Source organism: Megascapheus bottae, chromosome 2 (assembly GCF_031878675.1).
Source record: "Megascapheus bottae isolate mThoBot1 chromosome 2, mThoBot2.hap1, whole genome shotgun sequence".
Taxonomy (NCBI): Eukaryota; Metazoa; Chordata; class Mammalia; order Rodentia; family Geomyidae; genus Megascapheus; species Megascapheus bottae.
This window is the reverse complement of record NC_143510.1, coordinates 7,823,955-7,845,317: the sequence shown is the minus strand read 5'-3', so window position 1 is coordinate 7,845,317 and position 21,363 is coordinate 7,823,955. Positions and strand designations below refer to the sequence as shown.

General features: G+C 41.9%; 1 protein-coding gene and 1 long non-coding RNA gene across 2 annotated transcripts; one reads left to right on the top strand and one right to left on the bottom strand.

The window, feature by feature from the left end:
* The first annotated feature begins 310 nt into the window (after window positions 1-310).
* LOC150066343 (serine/threonine-protein kinase 38-like) lies at window positions 311-12,960 on the top strand. Its single transcript, XM_090318532.1, has 9 exons — window positions 311-314; window positions 1,295-1,449; window positions 2,074-2,176; window positions 2,356-2,417; window positions 5,172-5,289; window positions 5,971-6,094; window positions 8,583-8,678; window positions 12,450-12,541; window positions 12,881-12,960. The coding sequence occupies exons 1-9, from the start codon at window positions 311-313 to the stop codon at window positions 12,958-12,960; spliced, it is 834 nt and encodes a 277-aa protein (XP_090174658.1).
* A 6,555-nt stretch (window positions 12,961-19,515) lies between these two features.
* Window positions 19,516-21,190, bottom strand: LOC150066342 (uncharacterized). The gene is made up of 2 exons (XR_016532951.1): window positions 20,771-21,190; window positions 19,516-19,681 (listed from the first exon to the last, which is right to left on the bottom strand). It is a non-coding gene; the product is annotated as an uncharacterized LOC150066342 (long non-coding RNA).
* Between the last annotated feature and the right edge of the window lie 173 nt (window positions 21,191-21,363).

Genomic DNA, 21,363 nt, shown 5'->3' with positions numbered 1-21,363 from the left:
TGCAAATGCCATTATTTTATCTTGTCTGTTGGCTATGTAGAATTTCATACACACACACACACACACACACACACACACCACATTTTCTGTATTCATTCTTCTGTAGTAGGGCATCTGGATTGTTTCTATCGCCTGGCTACAGAATAGTAATATTTTGTGTAACATACTACGGCTTAAATTCAGGACTGCAATTCTACCACTTGAGTCACAGCTCCATTTATAACTTTTTGCTAGTTAATTGAAGATAAGAGTCTCATGGCATGTTTTTGCTTGAACTGGCTTCACACTTTAGTCTTCAGATCTTGGCCCCATGCGTAACTGGGATTACAGGCCTGAGTCATCAGTATCCAGCTCACATATTATATTTTTCAAGACTTAAAGTATATATAATAAATGCTATCAGTTGTCAGTTTTGTGTCAGAAGTACAATAGTGTTTACAATGGTTAAAATTATTTTCCTTTTTAAAGAAAAAAAAAGACTTGAAAATGAAAGAATGTCTAGAAGTGACTTCTTTAGTGGGCTGATGTCCTATTTGGTCTGAGGAGCTCAACTGTTTGTTTCTGTGTGCCAGAACTGGGGCTTGAACTCACATAATTGGGTTCTTGCTTGGCATTCAAGGCTGATGCTCTACTAATTGAGCCATACCTTCTAGCGTTTTGCTGCATAATTGGAGATAAGCGTATCTCTTGGGTTTGTCTTCCTGCCTTGAGCCTTGAGCTTTACAACTCAACCATCTGAATAGCTAGAATATAGGCCTGAGCCTCCAGTGCCCATCTCAGGCTGTTTTTGAAACTTCAGAAGGAATGTGTTTGTATATTCTGATTCTTTTTGCACAATTTAGCATATTATTCTCATCAACTTATTCTGAAGGTTGACTGGTAGGTTATCAGATCTGCTCTAATTTAATTTGATACTCTATCCCCAGAGCCATGACACATTATGCAGTGACACCCCACCACTAGTTATAGGTATGAGTCAAACATACAAAGAAGCAGGTGGCTCACACCTGTGATCCTAGCTACTCAGGAAACTGAGATCTCAGGATCTCTCTAGCTCAGGCAGGAAAGTATGAACCTTGTGGCTCCAATAAACCAGAATAAAGCCAAAGTGGAGCTATAGCACTCCACTTTGGTAGAGCCCCAAACTTGAGTGAAAGAGCTAAGAGTGAGATCCAGGTCCTCATTTCAAGCTCGAGTACCGGTGCATGTGCATAAACACACACGCACGCACGCTTTTGCAATATTTTTCCCCTTCAAGGCCTTTTCAGTTAACATGGTCCCTTCCTTTATTTAGGTGACATGATGACATTGTTAATGAAGAAGGATAGCTTGTCAGAAGAAGAAACACAGTTCTACATTTCAGAGACTGTTCTAGCAATAGATGCAATCCACCAGTTGGGTTTTATTCATCGGGATATTAAGCCAGACAACCTTTTATTGGATGCCAAGGCACGTGACTCAACTAGAGGCTTACTAGGCTCTGCTGATTGTCTTACAGAAAAATAGAGCTGGTAGTATGGTTGGAAATGGTCATCTGCAATTTCAGATCATTGGTAAACTACATTGTTTCATAGAATGATATAGCAAATTAGGGCTGGAGGGGGAAGGACACCATGGGGTTACAGCTCCTAGCTCCTATTTTGTCTGTTTTCTACCTTTTAAAAAATCATCATCCTGAGATATTCATAATTTTTCATTTTTACCATGATGAATTTTTTTTTAATACTGGGGCTTGAACCCAGGGCCTGGGCTCTAGGCTCTGTCTTTTTCATTCAAAGCTGGTGCTCTACCACTTGAGCCACATCTCCACTGGCAGCATTTTGCTAATTCATGGAGTCTTATGTCTGCCTGGATTAGCTTCAAACCAGAATCCTCAGATCTTATCCTCCTGGGTAGCTAGGATTATAGGCCTGAGCCATCAGGGCCAGACAGTATGAGTTCTAAGCTAAGAAGTTTTACAGCTTTACATTTAAAAAGAAGAGTTTGTAATAAGATTTTTTTTTGTTTTTTTTATTTTAGTTGCTGTTTTCAATGTTAATATAAATTGGTGTTCTTGGGACTTTCTGTTTTTAGGGACATGTAAAATTATCTGATTTTGGGTTATGCACGGGGTTAAAGAAAGCCCACAGGACTGAATTCTACAGAAATCTCACACACAACCCACCAAGTGATTTCTGTAAGTTTGCTTTGTTAGTTTTTTCCCCCTGTTCTGTTTAATTCAATAATGTTAAGGACAGATCTCTTCCTTAAATTGGTGTGTGTCTGTGTCTGTGTCTGTGTGTCTCTATCTGTGTGATTTGGGTTTCTGGTGAGAGTTTTCCCCTCATGATGACAGTTTTTTCCTGTTGAAATTAGCATTTCAGAACATGAACTCCAAGAGGAAAGCAGAAACATGGAAGAAGAACAGGAGACAGCTGGTGAGTCAACCACATTTTGTATATGAGTATTTGTGCCCATACCATGGATTGAACTCAGGGCTTGAGCACGGTGTTGTACCACTTGAGCCACACCTCCACTTTCAACTTTTTGTTAGTTGGTTGGAGTTAAGAGTTTCTCAGCTTTGTCTGCCAGGGCTGGCTTTGAACTTTGATCATCAAATATCAGCCTATGGAGTAGGTATGAGCCCCCAGTCCCCAACCAAACTATGTATTCTTAAGAATATGTCTTTAAAAACACTAAATGAAAAAAATTAACTGCATTTTTATTGTTATTATAAAGGTTTTGAACAGAGGGCTTAACATTTTATAAGTCAGGTCATGAGTACATCTTTTTGGACAATATCAACCTGGATATGCCTTTTGAATTTGTTTTCCTACTTCCTTTATTCAATGCTAAACACATATAAATGCTCCATAAATATTTGTCCAACCAAGTAATTAAAGGGGTACTAATTCAAATAATATTCTGACAGCCATTAAAACCGTATAAATGACCTCTGAATCATTGAGCTCATTCTCTCACTAACCCAAGTAATTATAATCTATGCTAGAAAGTCCTTTCTGGTTCATGGCTTACTTGTTTACATGTAACAAGATCTGACCATGCAGCCCAGGCTAGCCTCCGTCCTACCATCCTTCTATTCAGTTTAGTTCAGTGTTTGTTTATTAAACATGAAGTTCTATATTAAGGTGAAAAAAACGTTTTATCTTTACATGTATCACTTTTAGATTAGATTTCATAGTTGAGAAAATAATAGCTGTATTCCCTACTTATAATAGGGGGGAAAAGGAATATGACTTAGAAATACGGCGTGATAGAGATCTGACATGTTGGTACATACCTGTAATCCCAGCATTCAGGAGATTGTGGTGGCTTCATAGTTGGGACCATATCTAAAAACCAAAACAAAAATATGGCAAGAGAATTCACAGATGACAGGTGATAAGTATGCATATTGATGTTTTCCAAAGGAGAAGTAGAGAGTAAGGTATTCATATTTGGAGCAGGAAATTTTCTCTGCCCACTAACTATAGTCATGTCTTTCCTCAGGTCACAGAGATGACAGAATCTGCTGTCACACATTGTCAAACAGCAAAACTCCTCATTAAAAACAACTGCCTTGGGCCCGGAGTTTGGCCTAGTGGTTAAAGTGTTTGCCTAGCATGCATGAAGACCCGGGTTCGATTCCTCGGTACCACATACATAGAAAAAAGCCAGAAGTGGTGCTGAGGCTCAAGTGATAGAGCTCTAGCCTTGAGAAAGTCCAAGGACAGAGCTCAGTCCCTGAGTTCAAGCCCAGGACTGGAAAAAAAACAAAACAACTGCCTTAAAGATGCAATTTTTATAGGATTTTATAGAAACTAAGAATTGAAAAAAAAAAAAGGCCAGGAGTTTGGCCTAGTGGTAGATTGCTTGCCTAGCATGCTTGAAGCCCTGGGTTCGATTCCTTGGTACCATGCACATAGAAAAGCCAGACATTGTGCTCTGGCTCAAGTGGCAAAGCTCTAGCCTTGAGGAAGAAGCCCAAGGACAGTGCTTAGGCCCTGAGTTCAAGCCCCAGGACTGGCAAAAAAAAAAAAGGAAGGCTAGTCACCAGTTTGTAATCCTAGCTACTCAGAGAGCTGAGATCTGAGGATTATGATTCAGAGCCAGCATGGGGAGAAAAGTCTATGAGACTCTTACTTCTAGTTAACCACCAAAAAAGCCAGAAGTGAAGGTAGGGTTCAAGTGATAGAGCACTAGCCTACCTGAGTACTACCAGCACCCAGCTTACTTGAACTCTTCCTCTTCTTCCTCCTCCTCTTCTTCCTCTTCTTCCTTTTCTTCTTCCTTTCTCCTTCTCCTTTTCCCCCTCCTCCTCCTCCTTCTTCTCCCCCCCTCCTCCCCTCCTTTTCCTCTCCCTCCTTCTCCTCCTCCTCTCCCTCCTCCCCCCTCCTCTTCCTTCTTCTTCCAGTTCTGGGGCATGAACTCAGGGCCTGAGAACTGTCCCTGAGCTTCTTTTATACAGGCTAACACTCTACTACTTGAGCCACAGCTATACTTCTGGCCTTTTCTGTTTATGTGGTACTGAGGAATTAAATCCAGAGGTTCATGAATGCTAGGCAAACACTCTACCACTAAGCCACATTTCTAGCCCTTACTAGAACCTCTTAGAGGACAGAATCACATTTTTATAACATATTATCTTACTCAGTACCATCACTAAACCTTACACTTGATAAACATGGAAAATAATTATTGGTCAAAGAATTTACTTCCTCAGAAGTAGTGCTATGGTTCACTAGTAGTAGAGTACTAGCCTTGAGCACAAAGAGGCCCAGGGCTTCGAGTCCAAGACCCAGGACTTGGGTGGAATTTACTTTCTTCTTGAGTGCTATTTAATTTTTAATGGTTTGTTTGAAGCCATGCACCTATGGCTCATGCCTATAATCATACCTACTCAGGAAGCTGAGATCTGAGGGGCATGATATGAAGCCAGCCTGGGCAAAAATGTCCATGAGACTCTTATCTCCAGTTAACCAGCAAAATGCCAGTGTGGGGGTCTGGCTTAAGTAGTAGAATGTGAGCATTAAAGCAAAAAAGCTGATGGGTGCTCAGGCCTTGAGTTCAAGTGCCAGTACTGGCTCATATTCGTGCACATGCATACACACACACACACACACACACACACACACACACACACGCACGCACGCACACAGAGAATGCTGATTTAACAAGCTGTTCCTTTGCAGGCATACTCCACAGTTGGGACTCCAGATTATATTGCTCCAGAGGTATGCATGCAGACTGGTTATAACAAACTGTGTGATTGGTGGTCTCTGGGAGTCATTATGTACGAAATGCTAATAGGTATGTTTTGTTCTTAATTTACATATACAATGTGGGTATTTCCTTGAGTGTTGTTGTTTGAACTTACTTACAGATATGAGCAAAAGTAGCTGAACTATTTTAAACTCATTTCTGCCTTCTCAGTATTAAGCACATAATGATAAATACTAGATCCTGTTGCCAGAAGCAAAGTTAACCTCAGCTCTCATGTACCAGAGTTGTAGCACAGCTGATTCCCAGTGATCATACCTGTAATCCTAGACAAATGGTAAGACCCTTATCTCCAACTGCCCGGCAAAGAGCTGGATGAGGAGGTGTGGCTCAGTGGTACAGTGCTGACCTTGAGTGAAAAAGCTAAGCAAGAGCTCAAGCCTTCATGCCTCAGTATCAGGACAAAAAAAAGAAAGAGAGAAAGAAAGAAAGAGAGAAAGAGAGAAAGAAAGACAGAAAGAGAGAAAGAGAGAAAGAGAGAGACAGACAAGAAGAAAAGAAAAGTCTCCTTAGCTCTTCAGGTGACTTGAGAGGATGGATACCCTAAATGTATTATTGCTATAATATCACTTATAGTATAAAACTATACATGTTGGCATTACTTTATTGTTATCATAGTATTCAGGGTTATTTTGTTATGGCAAGTATTTGGTAGGTGTAATTTAATTGATCATGAAAATGGATAGAACCTTTGTTTTTCTTACTATGTAGGCTATCCACCTTTCTGTTCTGAAACACCTCAAGAAACATACAGAAAAGTGATGAACTGGAAAGAAACATTAGTATTTCCTCCAGAAGTACCTATCTCTGAGAAAGCAAAGGATTTAATTCTCAGGTTAGTGGTTAACTTCTTGGAGAATTTCAGGATGTCCTAAAACCCAGTCAAATATCTGTTTCATTTTTGTAGAGGGGAGAGAATATTCCTGATCTATACAGACCAGCTTCCTAAAAGGAAGTTCACTGGGAAAATGTGAGAAGAGGAAAAGGAGCTATTTTATGGAATTGAAAACAAAAAAGATTGGTGCAGATACTGATATTTCTTTTTTTTTTTTTGCCAGTCCTGGGCTTGTGCTCAGGGTCTGAGCACTGTCCTTGGGCTTTTTCCTCAAAGCTAGCACTCTGCCATTTGAGCCTCAGCACCACTTCTGGCTTTTTTCTATGTATGTGGTACCGAGGAATTGAACCCGGGTCTTCCTGCATGCTAGGCAAGCACTTTACCACTAGGCCAAACTCCCGGCCCTGATACTGATATTTCTTAAAAGCAATATGTCTCAGCCAGATATTGTTGTAATCTTAGCTACTCAGCATGTTGAGATCCAAGAATTGAAGTTTGATCCATAGAAATTCTTAATTTTTTTTTTTTGCCAGTCCTGGGCCTTGCACTGAGGGCATGAGCACTGTCCTTGGCCTTTCTCAAGGCTACAACTCTTGAGCCACAGCACCACTTCCAGTTTTTTTCTGTTTATGGTACCAAGGAATCAAACCCAGGTCTTCGTACATGCTAGGCAAGCATACTACCACTAGGCCAAACTTCCTGCCCAAGTTTCTTATCACCAGCTAAACACTAAAAAACTGGAAGTGGCACTGTGGCTCAAAGTGGTAGATGATAGCCTTGAGCAAAAAAAGCTCAGGTGAGTTCAAGTCCCACTACTGACAAAAAAATAAAAATAAAAATGACATTTGGGCCAGGAGTGTAACCTAGTAATAGAGTGCTTGCCTAGCATGCACAAAGTCCTGGGTTTGATTCCTTGGTACCACATACACAGAAGAAGCTGGAAGTGGCTCTGTGGCTCAAGCAGTAGACCATTAACCTTGAACAAAAGTATTCAGGAATAGGGACCAGGAGTTTGGCCTAGTGGTTAAAGTGCTTGCCTAGCATGCATGAAGACCCGGGTTCGATTCCTCGGTACCACATACATAGAAAAAAGCCGGAAGTGGTGCTGAGGCTCAAGTGGTAGAGCTCTAGCCTTGAGAAAGTCCAAGGACAGTGCTCAGGCCCTGAGCTCAAGCCCAGGACTGGCAAAAAAAAAAAAAAGTATTCAGGAATAGTACCCAGGCTCTGAGTTCAAGCCCTAGGACTGGCAAAAAAATTAAAAAAAAAATTGATGACCCAATGCTGTTGGAGAGAAAAAAGGAAAATAAGAGGTCTGTATATGAAATCTAAGCAAAACTTCCATTCTTTTCATCAACAAGAGGAAATTTTGTACTGTTTTATGTGGCTGCAAAGAACATATACATGAGATTTGATGGTTGATATTGTATAAAATCTCCGAAGTGATGCAGCCATTCTACTTTTTTTTTAGTTTAGTCTTTTTTTTATTAAGGAATTTATTAACATTGATTTTTATATCATATTTCAAATTACATGTTTAACAAACAAGTGTTCAAGAAGGGAATCTGTATACAATCACTGGCACTTAGTTTTTAGAACATAATCAAAATTAGGCTATATATCATAGATACATATTAATTTATGAAATAAAACAGTATATCGATAGAGTCATAGGTTTTATGTCTGTGTAGATGTGTTTATGTTTCCAATAGCCATTCTACTTTTAGCAATTGTGTGTGTGTGGCTCATGCCTGTAATCCTAGCTACTTGGGATGCTGAAGTCTGAGGATCGTAGTTAGAAGCCAGCCTGGTGGGAACCAGCAAAAAGCTGCAAGTGAAACTGTGACTCAAGTGGCAGAAAGCCACTCTTCAGCAAAAAAGACAATGTCCAGGGCCTGAGTTCAGTCCCCAGTACAAATGTTCATGTGTACATGCATGCAAGCCCACACACGCGCACATACACACATAGACACGACAGAAAAAAGGAAAAATGGAAAATAAAATAATGAATTCATTAAGGGTATTTGACTTTGGAGTTTCTAAATTAGAAAACAAAGTGCCCTTAAAGTATTAGCATTTTATCAATGTTAAGCGTGAATATTATTAATGTAGGCAATCAGAAATGGCCTCAAAATATTTAGAATCATTTTTCTGAATAGTGCCATTTTCCACAATAAACACAGCAAAACTTAAGTACATAATTGCAGCTCTGCCTTACGTCTGTAATCCTAGCTACTCAGGATGCTGAGATCTGAGGATCAATATTCAAAGCCAATCCAGGCACAAAAGGACCTGAGACTCTTATTGCCAATTAATCACTAGAAAACTAGCCATGAGCTGAAGAGCTTGGGGACAGCACGCAGGCAGAGTTCAAGCCCCATGACCCACCAAAAAAAAAAATGTTAAAAAAACCTAAACCATACGAAACAATACAACTTGTAATTTATATATTAAATGTAATTTATATATTACTTTCTCTTTCTTCCTCTAGATTTTGTATTGACTCTGAAAATAGAATTGGGAATAATAGAGTAGAGGAAATAAAAGGTCATCCCTTTTTTGAAGGTGTAGATTGGGGGCACATCAGGTATGTTCCAAAGGTTTTGAATCAGAAGCTTTCTAGATTTAGTGGGTAGCTCTGTCTGATACAGTGCAAGAAGTAGCACCGTTAAAATGTTACTATGTCAGGATTTTGTTGTTGATGTTGTTAGTTGTATGTGTGTGTTTTGAAGGTGGGGAGACTTCACCTCAGGGTCTCAGACCATTATTTAGCTTTTTCATTGAAGGCTGACACTCTAACCACTTGAGTCATACCTCCACTTTCAGCATTTTGCCGGTTCATTGGAAATAAGAGTCTCACAGACTTCTCTACCTGGGTCAAGTTTGAACCAGTATCCTCAGATCTCAGCTTCCTGAGTAGCTAGGATTATAAGTGTGAGCCACTGGTGCCTGTCTAGAATTTATTTATTTATTTACTTACTTACTTCTGCAAGTCCTGGTGCTTGAATTCAGGGTTTGTGCACTGTCTCTGAGCTTTTGGCTCAAGGATAGCTAGTCCTGACTCTTAACTGCTAAATGTTTATAGTTATCGAAGTATACAGAGATCATTTCATTGATATATTTCAACTATTGTCTCACACTTTTTAAGATTGGAAAGATGTTTGAAGACTGCCAGTCCAGTCTCTTGGTTTTATAATCAGAGAGCAGTTGTAGAACAGGGACTTAACTGCCCAACTTCATACTAATAGTTGAGCTCAGATATCCAGGATCTATGGTTCTAACTAAACTGAGTTACACTTAATGTATAAAGAAGGTGTAATAATTATGGCTATGTACATATTTTAAGCATCAGTAATTATAAAATCTTTTTTTTAAACAAAATTGCTGGGCTGAGAGCCTAGAAGTCTATCTGAAATGTTTCCCAGGTGATTCTCATGATCATCCATTTTTGGCCCCAGTATTAGAACAATCTGAATTTTGTTATAAGGATAACTTCAATATCTCTCAGCCTTTAATCAAAGACATTTCTCTGTGGTTATTTCTCTTTCTCTCTTTTTTTAAAGTTGTATTTTATTGTTGAGGTGATGTATAGGGGGTACAGTTAGATTTGTCAGATAGTGGGTATATCACTTCCTGAACATTGATACCCCTTTCCCGGTTTTTCTCCCACTTGCCCTCTTCCCACCCCCTTCCAATCACCTTGGTTTTCCCCTTCCCTTTCCTATTTGAAATAAACATATATACAATATACCAGCTTCCAAAGTCAGATACAGTAACAACAGGAAATAAACCATAAGGGGAAAAAAAAGAAAACTTCACATAGTGTATTAAGAACAGCAATCATAAAGGTAAACCTCTTGTTTTCATATTTTGGAGATCATTTCGCTTAGCCTCATCCTATAAGGCCATATGTACATAGCTTTTGAGTATAAAATTTTTTAACAAACTTCAATTTTCCTTTTCCTTAAGTAGCTCTTTTCTTTTCTTTTTTTTTTCCACTTAAAAAATAGCATGCTAGGGCCGGGAGCTTAGCCTAGTGTTAGGGTACTTGCCTAGCATGCACGAAGACCCAGGTTCATTTCCTCGGTACCACGTACATAGAAAAAAAAAAGCCGGACGGGGCCGGGAGTTTGGCCTAGTGGTTAAAGTGCTTGCCTAGCATGCATGAAGACCCGGGTTCGATTCCTCGGTACCACATACATAGAAAAAAGTCGGAAGTGGTGCTGAGGCTCAAGTGGTAGAGTTCTAGCCTTGAGAAAGTCCAAGGACAGTGCTCAGGCCCTGAGCTAAAGCCCAGGACTGGCAAAAAAAAAAAAAAAGAAAGAAAAAAAAGCCGGAAGTGGTGCTGAGGCTCAAGTGGTAGAGCTCTAGCCTTGAGAAAGCCCAAGGACAGTGCTCAGGCCTTGAGCTCAAGCCCAGAACTGGCAAAAAAAAAATAGCATGCTAGAGCCAGGGATTTGGCCTAATGGTAGAGTGCTTGCGTAGCATGCACTGAGTTCAATTCCTCAGTACCACATACATAGAAAAAGAGCCAGAACTGGTGCTGTGGCTCAAGTGGTAGAACACTAGCCTTGAGAAAGCCCAAGGATAGTGCTCAGGCTCTGAGTTCAAGCCCCAGGACTGGCAAAAATAAGTAGCATGCTAGACTGTGAGCACAATGACTCATGCCTGCAATCTCAGCTACTTGGAAAGTAGTAGTTGAAAAGATTGTGGGGGAGATCCATTTTTGCTCCAGCAAAAAGTGACAGAGGGCCCAGTGTGGTGGCTCACGCCTTTAATCCTAGCTACTCAGGAGACTAAGATTGTTCAAAGCCAGCCTAGGCACTAAAGACCGTGAGACTCTTCACTAGAAAATGGGAAGTGAGACTGAGGCTCAAGGGGTAGGGTGGTAGCCTTGAGCTGAAGAGCTCAGGAACAATGCCCAGGTCCAAAGTTGAAAGCCCATGATCCCCCATTCCATACCCCTCCCCCCAAAAAGTGGCAGAGGCTGGACATTGGTAGCTCATGCCAGTCATTCTAGCTTTCAGGAGGCTAGGATCTGAGCATTGTGGTTTGATGCCACCACAGGCAGGAAAGTCCATGAGCTTCTTCCCTCCTATTAACTACTAATTTCTCCTTTCTTTCTTTCTTTTCCTTCCTTCCTTCCTTCCTTCCTTCCTTCCTTCCTTCCTTCCTTCCTTCCTTCCTTCCCAGTTGTAGGGTTTAAACTCAAGGCCTGGGCACCATCCTTGGGCTTTCTCAAGGCTGCCTCTCTACCACTTTAGCTGCAGCACAACTTCTGGCTTTTTCTATGTATCTAGTACTGAGGAATGGAACCCAGGGCTTCATGCATGCTAGGCAAGTACTGTACAACTAGGTCACACTGTTTGGGGGCCCAGCCCCAAAAAAGTTTTTTTAAAGGTCGAGGTGAAACCGTGGCTCAAGTGTAGAGTGCTAGCCTTGAGCTAAAAAAAGCTCAGAGACAGCACCCAAGACCAGCATCAACAAAACAAAACAAAAAGGGGCCTGGAGTTTGGCCTAGTGGTAGAGTGCTTGCCTTGCATGCACGAAGACCCTGATTCAATTCCTTGGTACCACATACATAGAAAAAGCCGGAAGTGGTGCTATGGCTCAGGTGGTAGAGCTCTAGCCTTGAGAAAACCCAAAGACAGTGCTCAGTTCCTGAGTTCAAGCCCCAGGACTGGCAAAAACCAAAGCCAAAACCAAAACATAGCAACATAACCTATAAAGCTAGGTATGGTGGTATTCCTCTATCATCCCAACTACATGGGAGGCATAAATAAGAGGAGCATAGTGCAGGTTTGTCCTGGACAAAAAAAAAATAAAGAAAAAAAAGGACTGGAGATTGTTGTTCAAATGGTAGAGCGCTTGGTATGCAAACCTAAGTTCAAACCCTACTGTTGTCAGAATAAATGGATGGATGAATGGAGCATAATAAAAGTTCAAATTAATTGACACATTAAAAAATTATACTCAACTTGGGGCTGGGAGTTTGGCCTAGTGGTAGAGTGCTTGCCTAGCATGCGCAGACTCAGGTTCAATTCCTTGGTACATAGGAATTAAAAATACATAGGAAAAAGCTAGAAGTGGTTCTGTGGCTCAAGTGGTAGAGCACTAGCCTTGAGAAAACCCAAGAACAGTGCTTAGCCCCTGAGCCAAAGCCCAGGACTTGTAAAACAAACAAAAAAATTATACTCAACTAGTTTGAAATCTACTTTTTATTTTCAAGTTGACATTAAATGTCTTTGGCCATTCGAATATTTATAAAATAGCATACAGAGTTTTCAGGAATTATTTGTTGAACACTTAAGAGTTCAAGAGCACTTTTTCATGTTTTTTTTGCTTCCTATTTTTATAGGGAAAGGCCAGCAGCAATCCCTATAGAAATCAAAAGTATTGATGACACTTCAAATTTTGATGACTTCCCCGAATCTGATATCTTACAACCAGGTAAGGGAGTTTTACACTAAGTTGTCATTCAAAAGTTGAAGGTGAGCTGGGCACAGATGGCTGAACACTTGTAATCCTGGCTATTCAGGAGGCTGAGATCTGAGGATCACAATTCAAAGCCAGCTCTGGCATGAAAGTCCATGAGACATTTACATCTAAGTAACCACTGGAAAACTGTAAGTGGCACTGTGGCTCAAGTGCTAGAGCACTAGCCTTGAGCTGAGGAGCTCAGGACAGTGCCCAGTCCCAGAGTTCAAACCCCATGACCAATCCCCCCCCAAAAAAATGTTGATGGTAATGATATTTCACTAATTATAATCTTTTGCTTTTTTTCTCTAGTGCCAAATATCACAGAACCGGACTACAAATCCAAAGACTGGGTTTTCTCAATTATACCTATAAAAGGTTCTAAGGGTTGACCCAGCGTGGCACTATTCCCATATACATGAAAGCTGGGAAATTGTGAATGAAGGTCACCTTGACCCACAGCCAAGAGAACTCAGGTAGATGCCTCACAAGGCTGGCTTGGAAATCTAAGACACTGAAGACTGTGGTGCTTACTGACTGGAGAGGGAATGCTTCAAGTTTAAGGGTTTCTAGGACTACTATAGGAATGGGTTGGCAGTGCCAGCTGGCTATTTTTTTAAAAATATTTTATTATTTTTGTTAATTATACGAAGGTACTAGAGAAGGAATGTACATCCCTTTCTAACTGCACTACCTACATGCATATGAAGGTTTTATTCTGCCTGTGTGTGCCGAGGCTTTGAACTGTAACCACTCTAGTCAGTTTAGGAGAAATACATATCCTTTAAATCCAGGTAGGGTAACGTGTAACACTGTGGTCTGGCTCATTTTGCTGATTTATTGCACATGTTCTGGATCTATGAAATCAGTAAAAGTCACCTTCCACAGTTAGAGATAGAATATCCACCCTGCTGGTTTGGACATCTATAGAATATGAAGACAATTTCAGTTTTAAAGACATTTAAAAAGAAATATACTAACTACATCTTTAAAAAGTAGAATTTATTATCAAGTTACTATACAAACTCCACAGTCAGCGGTGATGTTTCTAATGAGGAAGAAATTTAACACCTTCACTCAAATACTCCACTAAGATACTTAATTTAACTATAGAAATATTGATGAGCTTTATTTATATTCATAATCTATATATTCATAGGGAAATATCCTGTATAATATAAAATATAAAGTTGCTTTTCCTGTAGCAGGAGAAATTTTTTTTGACAAGAAGACATGACAATAAATTGAATTTCAGAAATGATCATGAAGGCTATTTGTAGAACCTATTTTTATTTATATTTTTTAATGTTAAATTTCTGATCATGTGAAAAAAGACTTGCAGAAAACTAAGAGCTAACTTACTTTGGTTTTCTAGAAAGTTGCTACATATCATAGCTGATAACCTTTTAGGACTTCTGATGAGATTTTTTTCCTTTGATAAACTTGTAGTACTGTGTGAATGTCTTTATTTATGCTCCAAAATTACCAAAGAATCTGAACAGAGTGGAGCTCATATAGAAATACTATATTCAAATAGGAAAGATTTTGTTAATGGTGGGCCCTGTTTGGGTTCAGTTCCATTATTGTGCTGATACCATGGAAGCAAAGAAGGAGAACAGGTCAGAGGGTTGTCATTAGAGCGACTGGATTGATAATGTCACATCAAATTATCTTATTTACCCAAGAATCAAGCAGTCTTTAGTTACTCAATATTTTAATTGTAAATTGACCTTTCAAGGTTTTGGCGCTACAGTTGAGAAATAATATAATGACTTAATGTTTATTCTGTTAATTGATAGGATTACAGATCCTCAGTTCCAAACCTTAAGTGACGATTTTTGTGTAGGAATGTCTTTCCTAAGAGCAAAGAATTATATACAAGTATTATGCATATCTACAAAAGCTTTTATAAATGTGCTGCTAGTAACTCCACCAAGTACCAGTGAGGCCATTCTAGTGTCCTCCCATCCTCTTGTCTTTGTATGTTCAAGGATTTGGTGAGCCCTTATGTGTTAGAGTCCATCTCTGCTTTTCTAGTTTGGGTCATGCGGCCTGGTACTTAGAAAATTTGAACTCAACCAACTGATCTTTCTAGTGATAGCTGTCTTTATTTTAAAACAAGATGCCCCCTAAAACCCCGTAACATCCTCAAGGGTTTATGAGATTTTCCAGCTTCAGCTCATGTCATTTTTAAAGGGATTTTAATCAGCAGAAGACCATTACTATGGAGACATTACCTCTGAAGTGTAAAAAAATGCAGAATAGAGAAGATAACCACTTTGCCGCAACCATGATTAGTTCCTGTTTTATTTAAAAAATTACTCTTTTTAAAAAGGAGCATATTTAAAAAGGAGTATAATGTGAAGAAACTGCAATATTCTTTTGTTGAAGCATGCTAATTCTAGTTTGGAATATATTGTGAATTCAGATTGACTGAAAGGAAGATTGAGATTAATATAATGGAGATGAATTAACCAAAATCCTTCTTATTGCATAATAAGAACATCTTTTCAGAGAGAACATGAAAATAGTTATAATTCTCAGCAATAGATAGGTCATTTGGGACAGTTTGCTTGTGTAGCATCTCATTTTACCCTGGTGTTGAGTGAGTGATTCACAATCTAGTGGGAATTCACCTCACTGAAGCATTTCTAAGTGCCTATCTAAAAGCAATTAAAGACTGTGTCTGCCCTTTGGAAACTAGGAATTTCATTTGAGTACCCTTGAGAGTCTTTTGTCTGTTGCCTGTTTTCTATGTTTCAGGTGAATCATTTAATTGAAATGACAAAACTATTTAATCAACTGGGTATTATGACATTTTCTTTAAGTTAGACGCTAATTGAAATTAAGAGTTTTATTCGTAAACTTTGTGTTTGGGTTTTCTGAGTATACAGAAAGCTTGTACAGTTTAGATTTCTTGGTTCCCTGATTTAATGTAGACTTTGACTTTTTTTAAAATTAAAACACCTTTGTATTAAAGCAAGTTATGATGCTTTTCTTTTATGCATTTATTGACATAGTTTTAAAAGTCTAAATATATTGAAGCATCAAGTTGTCTGAAAATAGAAAATCATCACTTACAAGTCAACCACTTTGAAACCTATAGTTGGTTTAATAATCTCGTTAGTTTCATGGAAATACCAAATGTGAACTGTTGAAAAATGGTCTTTGGTTGCTAAAGTTTAAGATAGAGTTCATTTCCAAAACAGCATATGGGTTTTCACACCTATGTAACTTTGTGTGGTCACTCAGAAATTCTTAAATATTTTGAAGTATTTTAGAGTACAAAAATTCTTAAATATTTAAAAAGTATTTTAGTATATAAAACCCCTATACAACCAATCAGTCTGTCCTAGTAGAAGGAATCTCAATTAAGTTGAGATTTATTTAGTTATTGTGTGAGCACCCCCACATGCATGTGAATGCGCATGCACTTGCATGCCCACGTACCGGAGCTTGAACTCAGAGTTTCCCATTCTTGCTTAGCTTTTTCACTCTAGTTTTCCCTTTTGGGCCACACCTCCACTTCTGGCTTTTTGCTAATTGGTGATAAGAAGCTCAAGGACTTTTCTGCCCAGAGAAGTCTAGAACAGTGATCTTCTACTCTCAGTCTCCTGAATAGCTAGAGTTACATGTGTGAGCCCTCCATGAAGATGTCTAATTTCCCTGGTTTTACAGATGATTAGTAAAGGTAGTATATTGTTCTAGAACCCCCTGTAGCTCCAAGTCATAGAGCTTGCAGATTATACATGCACTTAGTGATACATACAAGTGATATTGAGCTGAAATGGCTTCACTAATAAAGAATATAGGGCAGACATGATGGCTCATGTCTATGTGGGACATGTTAGAGCAGTAAAGGGAATATGGAGAGGGGGCCGAGAGCTCTACCTACAGGAAGCTGATTGATCAAAGCCCAGATTTATCTTCTTTTTTAAAAAAAATTATTTACTTTGTATTTGGTTGGTTGTGGGGCTTGAACTTGGCCTCAGAATAGTTCCTGAGCTCTTCAGTGCAAGGCCAGCGCTCTACCATAGTACCACCTCTGAGAGCCTAGATTTCTCCACTAACCCTGCTCACCTGACATGAAGTGATCAATCAAGTTCCATCTACATAGCCTGACCAGGGCCTCGAGTCCCTATGACTCACACAAGTGAGGTGAGTTCAGGCAGCTGGATCTGTACCCCAGTGTACCCAAGGTTATTTCACAAAAGCTGAGACATTAGATCATCCGAAGGCTGCACGGGGATCATATTATTTGAGTCCACAGCAGAATTAAAGGCAGAAGAATGGTGACCCGATTCTTGGGTATCCTTTCCAGCATGTTCCCCCCAAAACTAATTAATAAAGAACAGTTGTATAGGCACTAGTGGCTCATAGCTGTAATCCTAGCTACTCAGGATGCAGAGATCTGAGGATTGCAGTTCAAAGCCAGCCTGGGTATGAAAATCCATGAGACTGTGTGTGTGTGTGTGGCAGGGGGGACAGGGAGGGGGTGGGGTGCAGGCTTAAGTTTTGTTCCTGCTCTGTTTAGTCCTGCTTTCCTGGTCCATTGTCAAATAGAGTTAATGGTTGGAAAAATTATCAAGGACTGGGAATACATTAAAATATTCATCTCTTTTCTCCTTCCTTTCCTTTTAGTGTGTGGAAATGTTCATATCTCCTCCTCCTCCTCCTCCTCCTCCTCCTCCTCCTCCTCCTCCTCCCTACCACTAGGCCACACTTCAGTCTATGAGCCTACCCCTGGGCCTGGGTGTTGTCCTTGAGCTCTTCAGCTCAAGGCTGCTACCCTACCCTTGAGCCAAGCCCCACTTCCCATTTTCTAGAGGTTAATTGAAGATAAGCGTCTCAGGTACTTTTGTACCTGGGCTGGCTTTGAACCTTCATCCTCAGATCTCAGCCTCCTGAGTAGCTAGGATTATAGGCATGAACCACCACGCCCAGCTTATAAATTTCTTGTTAGGAATATTTTCACCACTATGAGCATAGTAATTTGTATGCACTGAGTGGTTGTAGGGTAGGGGTAATTTTTTTTCTGTGGGTACCATGACTTAAATTGAGGTCCTTATGCTCTCTCTTCTCCACTCAAGATGGGTACGCTCCCATTTGAGCCACACCTCTACTTCTGGCTTTGTGCTACTGAATAGGAGATAAGAATCTTAGCACATTTGTGTAGTTGGGTTAGTTTTGATCCTCAGTCCTTAGAACTTAGGCCTGCCCAGCAAAAGTCCTATTCTAGTTTTTAATTTTTTTAAGTTCCTACTCAAATGCTTTTTTCCTATAATGCCCTGGCTTTCTACTAACTGCCTTTTCTTTAATCTCCTGGGTTGGTAGTGAATGCCTGGTATACAATCAAGCATACCCAATTCCATATACATCCACATTCGCCCAGGGCCAGAGACCAGCAAGTTATGGCCTGGGGAGAGTGAGAAGCAGTAAGCACAAAGACCACGTCACTGGGGTATTTCACGTGGCTCTCAACTCCAAGACCCTTCTCTACAGAGTCTCTACTCTTGAAGAGTATGTGTCTCTGTGTGTGTGTGTCCATAAGTTCATCGAGGGCACTGTCCCTAAGCATTTTTCTGGAGGGGGGCAGTCCTGGGGCTTGAATTCAGGGCCTGAGCACTGCTCTTGAACTTGAGCAGTAGTACTACTACTAGCTTTTTTCATGTGTACGTGGTACTAAGGAATCAAACCCAGGGCTTCCTGCATGCCAAGCAAGCACTCTACCACTAAGCCAAAGACAGATTCCCAGCCTGTTCTTGAGCTTTTGTGCTAAAGGCTGGCACTCAAAGACTTTAGCCACAGCTGAACTTCCACTTTTTGCTTTTTTGGAGATTGACTGGAAATAATTCTCTTGCAGCCTTTTTTTTTACCCAGGCATGTTTCAAACTGCACACCCTGAGACCTAAGCCTCCTCTGTAGGTAAGATGACAGGCCTGGGTCACTGGGGTTGGGCTTGTACTCTACTTGTGCTTTTAATAATCTTGCTATCCTTTTCTCTCGAGCTCAGTGCATTCATTTTGTCACGATTCCACAGTTTTCTAGCTCACTTCTGTTAGGTGTAATCTGCTGGCCCTGGTACAAGAGATCACCTGGTACTGGAGACCATCCTGGTACAGGAGATCCTGGTATAGAATGATCACTGGTCACCCTTCCCTTCTGCAGTACCCTGACTTGGTCCTCTCAGCTCATTCTTGCTTTTGTCCACCTGACTGTTGGGCCTGATTTCTCTGGTATGTACATCTGCTTGCAGCTCCCAGCAGGAGCTGAGGATTAGAGGTCTAAAAAGAGAAACTTGTTGCAGAGAGTGCTTTGGGATGAGAGCCCTGCTACTCAGGGAGCCAAGGGACTGGGGGCCCTGAGATTCCTTTCCCACCTGCAGATTCAAGGCTCTCAGAGGCCGCTCTAGCCATGTTCCACAGGAAGAGGCTGCAGAGTGAGGCCTGGTGGTGAGAATGACCTTGTGGGGGAGGCTGGCCCTCTCCTTCCTTTCCTGTCAGCAGTGTTGTGTCCTGAGCTGGCAGGATGGACCGGCCCTGCACACACACACAGTGCAGGTCACCTCCACAAGTCATAGAATTTCAGACTTTCTAATGGCTTCTTTTAGGAAGCAAAAAAGAACCATGAAGAATGAATTGGAATATTATATTTTATTCTACAAAATTATATACTATATATGACAGCATGTTTCAATGCAAAAGTGTACATCTTATATACTATATGTGGATTTCTATTACAGTAAGTGCTACATTTGATACGCAGTTTTGAATTACAATATATCTCGATTCTCATTTTTGCAAAATATTCAGCTTAGATGATGTTTTTCTTTTCTTACATTTACTCAGCTTTCACCTGTCAGTTTGCCTATTGTGACATTTGAAACAAAAAAAGTGAATGCAGTGTGAAAAATTAGATAAAAATATAGTAAAAAATGTATGCAATCATAAAATGTAAAACTATATTAACTCATGAACACTCCCCAAGTTCTATGGTGAGAAAACTTGTCTTTGTTGCAGTCCTTACCACCAGCCCTTCTCAGTGACTCAGCAGCAATTCTCTTTTCTTGGTTCAGGTTTGATTCCACTCCTCCCATCAGACTCCCTGTGGGCTCTGAACATAACATACAGTCAGTCCCATGAAGGCTTTGCTGATGGCCCTAGAGTTAGTCCAGTTGCCCAGGGTCTGGGCCTTGTGAGCTGCAGTTCGCTCTTCCATGAGGAAGCCTGAGAGGGCGGGTGCAGTGGACCTGCCCATGTGCCTGTGCCAGGCGGGAACCCAGGGCACTGCTTGTGCCACGCTGTCTGGCCTTGCTGGAGACCGCAGCGTAAGGATTTGGGGTGTTGGGAACTGGGGTGACAGGGGTGGTGTGGGGCCGAGCCCTGTCCTCTCCCGGTGGCCCTCAGACCTCAGGGAAGCACCACGACCTCCACCAGCTCATCATTAGCTGGGCAGGGGAGGGCAAACTTGTCATCCATGACTGCGTGGGCCACGACCTTCAGGAGCCGGGGAAGCTGCAGGATGTGGCCAGTGAGGCTCCCGAGGACCCAGGCCCGGCGAGGCCCGGGAAGGGGCTGTGGGTGGCCATCGAGGCAAGGCTCCCGCTGCTCACTGCGGTGCTGCTCCGGGATGGGGATGAGCACGGGGCGCGTGCCATCGGGGCTGGGCGGGGCAGCAGGGGTCTGGGCGGCTGCCAGCTCCTTGGGCGCTGCAGGCCCAGGGCCACCTGAGGCGCCTGAGATCCTGCTCTTCCTACTCCTCCTCCATGGTCTCATTCTTGTCCTCCTCCTCCTCCTCCTGCTCCTGATGCTCCTGCTCCTGCTCCTGCTCCTGCTCCCCTTCCTTGGCCTCGTCCTCATTCTCGTCATTGTCGTCGTCGTCCTCCTCCTCCTCATCCTCCTCTACCTTCCTCTTCTCCTCCTCCTCCTCCTGTTCCTCCTCCTTCCCCTTCTCCTCCTTCTCCTCCTGTTCCTCCTCCTTCCCCTTCTCCTCCTCCTCCTGGCTCTGGCCCTGAGCAGACAGGCTGTCCTGCATCCTTTGGACTCTCATCTGCAAGGCCTCGCTCCCTCTGTGGAGATGGTGCAGGGCGTCCCCCAGCTGACCGGCTTGGAGCCTCGCCGTATGCACTTGGCTGGAGAGATCCTGCAGATGTGTGTGGATGCAGGTGGTGGCCTGCAGCACGCGTGCTAGGGAGGTACCCACCTCATTCTGCTCGGGGAACCCTGGCACAGTCTGCTCAGGATCTTTGGGGCCTTTGGGAGGCTCCTCGGGGGCCTCACACTGCCCTGGGGTGGTCGTGGGGCTCCCGCAGTTTCGGCCGGTCTTCATGCTCCCACAAGGGCCGGAGCTGTGTCCACCTGGTCAACTCCTGGCAAAGTGAGAGCTGGAATCATGGAATCCAAGGGACATTAGGCAACTAGGCTTGTTTGTGGGCGTGGCCCGAATGCTCCCAGGCCATAGGTCGATCGGAAGTATGCAAATGAAGGGGTGTGGTCAGCCTGAAGTCTCCCACCCCCAGCCAGGAGAGATGGGTGACATCACAATGGAGTCACATGCCAGCTGCTCTGGCCTCACCTGACCCATCCCTGGCTGATTTACAGACCACAGCACAATCAAATCTCAGGAAGGACATGCACAGATTCACAGGACACCACTCAGTGCCTCCATCACCTACTGAGTGGCTCCTGGCTCAAGGAACATGAGCGCTCAGGCCGCCCTAGATGTTTCTATGTAGCACATTCTCACATCCCTAGACACACCCTAGGCCTAAGGACATGGTTGAAGGATGTGGCCAG